The sequence below is a fragment of the Antedon bifida genome, chromosome 5 (assembly GCF_963402885.1).
Source record: "Antedon bifida chromosome 5, ecAntBifi1.1, whole genome shotgun sequence".
NCBI classification, from domain to species: domain Eukaryota; kingdom Metazoa; phylum Echinodermata; class Crinoidea; order Comatulida; family Antedonidae; genus Antedon; species Antedon bifida.
In genome coordinates, this window is record NC_136230.1 from 9,639,528 (window position 1) to 9,649,373 (window position 9,846).

The 9,846-nt window shown below is 32.8% G+C and overlaps 1 protein-coding gene across 1 annotated transcript; it reads left to right on the forward strand.

Annotated features, from left to right (window-relative positions):
- The first annotated feature begins 208 nt into the window (after positions 1-208).
- On the forward strand, positions 209-8,881 carry LOC144842642 (uncharacterized). The gene is made up of 10 exons (XM_078699128.1): positions 209-361; positions 854-1,860; positions 2,144-2,196; positions 3,210-3,364; positions 4,318-4,363; positions 4,920-5,254; positions 5,850-5,985; positions 6,585-6,681; positions 7,273-7,380; positions 7,611-8,881. Exons 1-10 carry the CDS (start codon positions 224-226, stop codon positions 7,864-7,866), a joined length of 2,331 nt encoding a protein of 776 aa, XP_078555254.1. The 5' UTR covers positions 209-223; the 3' UTR covers positions 7,867-8,881.
- Positions 8,882-9,846: the final 965 nt, after the last annotated feature.

The window sequence follows — 9,846 nt, forward strand, 5'->3', positions numbered from 1 at the left end:
AAATAAATAGTGCATTAATATATATATTATAATTTGTCAATAAACAAACAATATCAACATAAATACTACAAGACAATAATAGTAATAATATATAAATTATTTTATTTATAAATATATGTTTTTTCAATTATTACTGATTTATTTTAACTAAAATAATCAAGTAGTAAAATAAATTTGTTCAATCAATCCCATCAGCCACTTAAATGACAGCGGTAATTTCAAAATGGCTGAAGGTTGTATAACAACAAGAATTACCACCGAATTATTAATAAGTGATGAAGACGGTGATGGTGAAATCAATGTTTTATTTAATCGCGTAGCAAGTAAATTGGGGTGGCTTGAAGAGCAGATTAATTTTAAGGTAAAACTGTATAAATTTAATAAGCTAGGCCTAGGCCTACAACCTCTCTCGATCGAGTCCTACCTTCTTCCTGTGAAGTCTCTGCTGTGGTGGGTACGGACGACGGGCGCGAACATAGATAGGGCCTAGCCTAGGCCTAGCTCGCCTCTCTCTCTGAGGCTATTGTTATTATTACTAATGCTAGTCTAGCTAGTGGTTCCTATATTGACTAGTCCTAAGCTAGCTAGGCCTATAATATTAATATTATTTTTATATTATTTAATCAATCAGGATAACTGACAAATTTACAAATAATAAATATTAAAAATCAGCTTCGGGTAGTGTATTTTTCAGTCAACAAATACAATTGGAAAAAACTTTCTCCATCTCTACCAGATGATGACAATGACATTCATACACATGGTGTCTGAAGAATTGTGCTGTAAGTGTATGCCTACTATTCCTTGCAAATAAAGTTTAAATTACTGAATTATTCCTAAATTATTTTTTTAGGATTGCAACAGCACCGGTAAAAAGAAGACAAAAACATATAGCAGTAGGAGAAAAAAGAAGAAAGAAACCAGCAAAGAAAATACAGATCCTTATAATTTAAAAGTTGAAAGTATCAAAAAGAAATCAAAAAGTCACGCTACTAAATCAAAGAAAAAAATAAAGCAAAAAGATTGTGTAATTCGTGGAGAAAAAAGTGTGCTTACTCCTTTAAATACATCTAAGGATAAACTTGAAGATGATCAAACAGATACTAATCCCATTAAGATTAGTTCAATTGGGGATAATAATAATGAGCCTAATCCTATCACTGCATCTATCTCAAATCAAAAGTATTCATTTTTAGATACTGACTCTGGCGGTATTAATTACCTGTTAGACCAGGATCTGGATGACCTTTATCAAGACAGTTTTTCACCTCTACCAAATGTCAAGATTAATAGTTCAGCCGTGAAAAGCGTGGCAACTCATCTGACCTTCTCCTGTTCAGGTAGTTCTTTTAATGATGATGGCGCTCCAAGTCCTCCCACCGTTGCCACGGCATCATTGCACACTTCTATAGAAAATATAAGCAAGGAACAGAGAGTTGATGATGCAAATTCTGTTTATGCTAGTGAGGGACAAAGTATAGATGAAAATATATTTTTGGACAGCAATCTCAGTGACAGTGATCTATTTGATACTTCAGTTACAAATGATTTTAAGGAAAGTAGAAATGAAGATATTGAATCAGCAAAAAAGGAATACATCACCAATAAAAGTAATTCACCGGTTAAAGAATTTTTAGAAGACATCAAATTTACAGACTCCCCAGATCCGATGAATTGGATTCTGTCACCGACGTCAACAAACAAAAAAACAAATCAATCAATCATAATATTGGATAGTGATTCCGATGATGACGATGTTAAAGAAGTTCAAAGTCTCAAAGATCGATTAAAACAGAATTGGAAGCAAACGTCAGTAGAAGCAACGAAAGACAAGAAGCATGCGACTAAGACAACTTACAGGTTTGTTAAAATGAAAGGAGTAATTGTGCTGGAGTTGACATGAGTTGACTAGTTTTAATAATAACTATATGGTTACTACCAAATCTGACCTAATACCTTGATCTCAAAATGATCCTTGTTAATGTTACTGTAATATTTTTATGCTGAAACAGTTTTGATAAATTTGTTTGTATTTCTAACTTTCTGATAGTAAAGAATGACTTTCATGAGTTTCACCTCTTTGTTAAGCTATTATGGTTGCTGCAAATGCTGTGCAATATATAATAAATATTGTTTTTTACAGGAATTGTTCAGCCGTCTTAGATAGTAGTAGTGATGAAGATGATTTTGAATCATGTAAGTACAAAAACAAATAATATGAACTTAAATTTCATTTCCGAATGCAATCAGTCAACAATCATCGAGTGGCAAAAATCCTTAAAATGTTACAAAAAGCTGAACATGCATTATACACATTCATTATCAGCATTAGATATCACTTTTCCATTAGATAGGGCTAATTCCAAATGACAGGTGATGCGTAATTGACCAATCAATTCCAAGAACACAAATTTTATTTGATCACTTTATTTCAGAATAAATATTCCATGTATATTGTACAACAGAAAATGATACAAAACGGAAAATCAAACTAAAATAGGATTTATTCCCACTTAGTGTATAGATTTGAATATCGTAACAAATAGTTCGTAGTACACCTAACAAGATCATTTTCACTATTCACAACTCTTAATCTAAAACCATAGACGCACTTGCATACATGCATATCTGAGAAGACTTGTTTTAGCCAACAGAATAATGGTCGAGGAAAGTCCAATTTTATGGTTATGAATTGCAGCACCCCTGTCTAAAGCCGCTTTGAATATCGTAACAAATAGTTCGTAGTACACCTAACCAGATCATTTTCACTATTCACAATTCTTAATCTAAAACCATAGACCCACTTGCATACATGCATATCTGAGAAGACTTGTTTTAGCCAACAGAATAATGGTCGAGGAGAGTCCAATTTTATGGTTATGAATTGCAGCACCCCTGTCTAAACCCGCTTTGAATATCGTAACAAATAGTTCGTAGTACACCTAACCAGATCATTTTCACTATTCACAACTCTTAATCTAAAACCATAGACGCACTTGCATACATGCATATCTGAGAAGACTTGTTTTAGCCAACAGAATAATGGTCGAGGAGAGTCCAATTTTATGGTTATGAATTGCAGCACCCCTGTCTAAACCCGCTTCTTTTTAAAAATATTCAATATTCTCAAACATCCTCTTTAGTGTTTCGTAATCGTGCAAAATAAATGTACTGTATTTCTGAAATCATTTCAATTTATTACTTTTCAGTTCTTGACAGCATTAGGACGCCAAGCAAGAAACTAAGCTTCAACCAAACTGATACCAAGAATGACAGCTTTATAAACGATGACTCAAGTTCAAGTGATGAGGACAAATATTTTCATACACGTTTGTTACAAAATGATAAGATATTCAAATCAAATGTAAGAGGATAGATTGGCAGTAGAATTAAACTGTCCTATATCTTATATTAATTTTAAAAATAACTGACCCAAGTTAATTAGGAACATAGATATTAGAGAGCTTTCTCGATCGGAAAATGGTACACCAAGAAAAACTCAACTTTTTGTGTATGACGTCACTGGTTTAGAGGTTGTTTGACTGATCCTATCCCTCAGGCTTCGTGAATGAAATGCTGGTTCTCGTCGGGTGAATCGTGAACGAAATACAATTTGACAAAATTACTGTAAAGTATTTGATAAAATTCACTCGATACTTGCATAGACACACAAAAAACATTCATATTTTATTTTGTGGGATTTGTTACATTATTGCAAACTCTCAGGCCTAATTCAGTAAGTGTTGTTGGCCAATTCTTGCAGTAGCCTAGGCTACTAAGTCTGTGTGATGCCAAACACTACTGCCTCCTATTGCTTTTGTGGTTCTTGCATCTCAAATACAAAACCTACAACAACATTTTCAACAGTGTACACAGAGAACAGAAAGTTCTCAGCATACTTTTTCCAGATCGAGATAGTGAAAGCTCTCTAATGTCACTGCCACAGCTAGTAATGTAAATATATGTATATACTATCAAACTTTATTTGATGTGCCCAAATATAGACATGATTATGTCATATCACCACCACATTATTTGGACATATCACTATCATATTTGGGCACATTACACTTTTTTTGTCAAACTAGTGCTACTGGTTTTATGTCGATGTTACAGCAGTTAATATAGGCCTACTGTTCCTATCAGGTTTCACCTAATGGCTTGTGTGCTCCACAGTAAACCAACTTGGCCTCAATACAGTTGAGGCTGCAGAGATACACTGAGACATTCTTACCAACAACTTTCTTGGGTATTGCATAGCTCCAATCGCCACAAATACACAATACAAATTATTATATTTACTTTTTTTTATTTCAGAAAACGACTAAGAAAGCTTTTAAATCATTTGATGATGATGATACAGGTAAAATACACTTTTTTTTATTCTATCATAATTAGTTAGAAGCTATTTACCATTATTGTGGACAACTTTTACGTCCCAAAGAAGTTCTTATATAATATGAATTGTAAATCTTTGTATTTTATTAGTGACAGTTGAGATAACATTAGTATCTTTACTCTTTTTACTAAAGCTCTGTCTACACTATCAAACTAGTTTGACAAAAAAAAGTGTGATGTGCCCAAATAGGTAGTAATATGTCTATATTTGAGCCCATCACATTTTTTAGTTTGATAGTGTAGGCAGAGTTTAGACCAAAATTTGACAACTCAAAACTCTCACAAAACCTGATTTTCAGTGATTTTTGTGCAAAATTGTTTCTATTAGCTTGGCCGACCTACTACATGGGCCACGTCTTAAGCTCTGTCTACACTTTCAAACTAGTTTGACAAAAAAAGTGTGATGCACCCAAATATTTTGTCACATAAAGTTTGATAGTGTAGACAAAGCTTAAAACTGTCACCCAAATTTATGTGACGGGGGTTTATAGATGAATCATAATTTTTCTAAATTTTATTAGATGACTCTGTGTTCAAGACGCCCATCAGTGTTCCTACACCAAAACATATCAAGCCAAAGCCCAGCATCAGTTCTAGCAGTACCTTCAAGAGACCTACAAACACCAGTACATCAACCTCTTCTTTATCCAACTATCAAACAAACTCTACTCCGATCTCTGCCTCCTTCAAAACACCTGTTACGAAGTTCTCAAGTACTTCATTCCTTAGATCTCTGAGTACTCCTTATAAGGGCACGTCTTCTCCCTCACCATATGTTAACAATTTCAAGAGTACGCGAGATGAATTGATAAAGAGACTGTTCACTCTCTATAATGATACAGTGTTTGATAATAAGGTAAGGGATCATGTTAAAAATATTCTACAGTAACTGCAGTAATACATTTTTTATTGTAATAACATATGATTTTAGTTGTTTAAATGTACACGTTTTTGAGTTGACCCAAACACTATGATTTACAGTGCAAACAAAGTACAAAAAACAACAATTTAAAGTACAAAAATATAGATTGATAAATATTTTATAAACATCATAATGAGTATTTATAAATAAATCTAGCTACTGCAGTAACTGCAGTAGAATAATGTTGTCATGGTCCAAATAAACACAGGACGAACAATAGTGTAAGCTCACAGCCAAAAAGCCTTGATGATCAATTCCACCACTAACCATCAGGTGCCATTTGCATGTGCGCTACAAATTGCACTCCTATTCCTAATAAAGCAAATGTGCGATGTAAATTTCACACATCAAGGGCTTTTTATGTAAATGTTGGGTGTATTTGCACTCAAACGCCCCAAAAGACAAAGCCTGACAACTGGAGTAAGATAAGAAACGAAAATGCTCTGAGTTTGAATGTAGCCTTGTTATGAGATGTAATCCACTTTCACAATATTGTCTATTATAACAAACCTTTCATTAATTTTTTTAGTTACCGTCTGATTTTAAGATAACATGGAACAAACGCATGCGCAAGACTGCTGGCTTTTGTTACTACAGTCAAAACCGTGGCAAAGGTGAACGCTACTCAAGAATTGAGCTTTCAGATAAAGTCTGTGATTCTGCAGGTAAGTGCTAGAAATAGACAATATACAAATAATATTTATGAGTGCAGTGGTACAAATAATTTCATGACGGTTATTTCCACCAGTTAAAGCTGAGTAAAATTATTAGTTCCATTGCGCGAAAATAAAACACTCTTTTTTTATAACACCTACCTTTAATGAGAGGCTAAGGCCTAAACCATTCCAAAAGGCAGTGCTCCAATTTTGGACGCCGAGTAGAACAATTATTGGTGGTGCACACTACAGATTGATCGAACATGATCACTCTCGATGACGTAATTAAGAGTTCAATACAATATTATTGAATATCACCCACATACCCCAATCAGATGATAAGAATCTACTTAGGGAGGTTATTAAGTGAAAAAATTACATCGACTCCAATCAAATTTGCTGTTTTATCATTTTAGATTTTTAATTACCCACATGAGCAAATCAGTGTACCATCAAGATTTGTCTGCATCCGACCTGTAGTTTCAAATTCAACTACAGGTCAAAGGACATTTTATACAGATTTGTTTTATAGACAATTTAATTGATATATTATTTATAATGATCACAATCGCACAATTTAATTTTATTTGTTTGCAATTTGTCAACAGAACGATTACGAGATACTTTAATACATGAGTTATGTCACGCTGCAGCGTGGTTGATACATGGAGTAAGCGATGGACATGGCAAGTTTTGGAAGTACTGGTAAGTTGGTATAGAATGATTACAAGATACATAAGTTATGTTATGTGTCACTATGTGTGATACATACAAAGGATCTGCATGTACTAATATATTGTCATTATTCCATAGAATCCCATCCCATGGAAAATTACGCCTTTCTGTCCCTGCTACAAAAATGTTTTTTTGGCGACAATGCGTTCTCTGTCCATGTTCCGGAACATTGGAACAGCATCCCTTTGGATATCCGACAGGCTCCTAGTTCTCGTCTTTTTAAGAAACAACTAAAAATGTATCTGTTCCCTAACTAGCATTTTTATTTATTTTTTTGTATGTGGTTTCTAATAATTTTCTCTGCACAGCACTTTGATCTTCTGAAAACACGCTTTATAAATAATGAATAATAATAATAAAGCTAAGAGCAAATTAACTGTGTATTTGGGCAATATTTTGAGGTGAAAGTTTTCAAAAAAAGAAAAAACATCTACGTATTAGTTTGTTTCCATATATATGATATCCCAGAATGTTACACTTTAGTTGTTTAATATAATATTTCTTAGGTTCAGACGCAATTATTACCAGTTGTGCACAGTTTATTTTTGTTTATTTTCTTAGGGCTGCCAAAGCAAACATGGCCCATCCTGAGATTCCAGTAATAAGTAGATGTCATTCCTATGTAATTAACACCAAATTCAAGTATGATTGCAGTAAATGTGGATACACGTAAGTATTATTATCGACTCAATTGTGTGTACACTAAGTAAGTATAAGTAAGCTCGAATCTCACAATCTCTAACATGAATTACAAAAGTAATCATAAAGATCATATAGTGTAAAATATACTGTAAGTCTAAAATTTCACATAAACTACCAAGACAAAAAAAATTAAGTTTGGTAGGCTTTGAATATTATGAATACAGTACTATATTGATTAAAATATTAATATTTTACAGAATCGGACGTCATTCCAAGTCACTGGACACAACACGATATCGTTGCGGTTGCTGCAAAGGTGAACTTGTACTTAGACCACAACTCGACAAAAGTGGGAATCCGGTCAAAAAACGACAACCAAGTAAATTCGCACTTTACGTTAAAGATAATTATAGCTCGGTGAAGAAAGATAATGAGCAAATTAAGCACGCAGACATTATGAGGATATTAAGCCAAGAATTTAGTAATAAAGCCAAAATTAGCAATTCTTCTTAGCAAATCATGACATTATTATGTAGAAAAATTATAATTATTGTTTCTGAATTTTAAAATTTATTATGAAAAAGAAAGATTTTTTGTTGAAGTATTAACAAATAATATTGCAATGGATTGACTACAGTAAACTTAACACTTACGTGTATTCTACTGAGCAAATAATATATACCTCCTCACAGGGGAGTAGCACACTATGAGAAGCTTGCGGGTGACCAGTAGCATACTCCTAGTTACACATTCGCAGTAACAACTAGGAACAAAAAAAGACCTATTTCTGGTGTGTTTTTCTAGATATTTTCCACAAAACTTTATTCAAATATTTTTGGTTATGGTTACAATTGTTTGCTATCTGCAAAGTTATGCAATGTGAAAAGGTTGTAAGTAAAAATGTTTACGCAAGAAAATTGTCAATGTCTCAAATTATTTTTCCAATATGCTTTATATAGATTCATTACTTTAATGTCAAATTGGAGTTATTTGGTTTACGTGGAAAAGAATAAAGATAGGCCACTGTGTAAATCTATGGACCGTGTATAACAAATTCACACTCTGAATAAATATCAATATGGCAATGTTCGTGCTAAAATCATGCTATCCATAAACTGAGATGAAATATTGTTTTCATAAAAGACAACATTTAATTAGGACTAATAGGAGTATTGTGAATGTTATGTTAGTGCTCAACCAACAAGCTTGCATTGTTTATCATTCAAATAAAAAAAGTACAGATTTTTCTGTTGAGCACAAAGGTTACCCAAACGAACAAACCAAATGTCATTACTTTAAAATTCTTGATACGATTTACAAATGATGTCCCAACATTTCTTGGTGTTATTTAATTTTATAAACATATATGTAAAACATTGTGTACTGTACTTATATAAATTCAGATGAGATATATGAACAAACACATCAACTATATAGCTAGTTAGTAACCAATGTTACAATGTACAGTTAATGTAAACTGAAATGGTTACAGTAGTACCAGATCATGAATAAAAATCAATATTGACAATTTCTTTGTTTGATGTGTTTCATTGCATATGAACAGATTTTCTTGAAAATTTCTTCTGTGAAAAATGATTGGTGACAATTGGTGGCAAAAAGATATTGGTGACAAATGATTGGTCACAAGTGATTGGTGACAAGTAATTTGTGGCAAAAAGTTATTGGTGACAATTGGTGATAAAAAGTTATTGGTGACAAGTAATTTGTGACAAATGATTGGTGACAATTAGTTGTAAAGTGATATTGCTGACAAATGATTGGTCACAAGTGATTGGTCACAAGTAATTTGTGCCAAAAAGTTATTGGTGACAATTGGTGATAACAAGTTATTGGTGAACAAATGATTGGTGACAAGTAATTTTTGCCAAAAAGTTATTGGTGACAAATGGTCACAATTGGTGACAAGTTATTAGTGACAGATTATTTGTCACAAGTGTGATTGTTGACAAATAATTGGTTGTAAAAAGTTATTGGTGACAAATGATTGGTCACAAGTGATTGGTGACAAATAATTGGTGACAAGTGATTGGTGATAAATGATTATGATCACACATGATAGTGACAAAGTGATATTGGCGACAAATAAAGTGATCATTTTGGTCAAATATGATTGGGGACAAATTCTGCCATTCAAGACAGATATTTCAATGACTTCATTTTGCCTGGAAGTGGATTGGCACCCATATCTTAAATTAATAATTTTTGAAGCAATATCCATATAGCCAGAGTGAAATGAAAAAAAACCCGCCTTATTTGCATGTTTTTATTCTAGACAATTATTGGTAGGATGGCCTACCCCTTGAATCACAAGTAGTTGGAATTTATTATTTTTCTGGATATTGTTGGGTGACCTACTTTTGCAGATTAAATTTTTAAAAACGTTTGATGGTGGCTGATGATGTCCTGTCATGAATAAAGGTTACATATTATATAATACTATCAAGTATCATAGAAACTTTATTAAAAAATCTT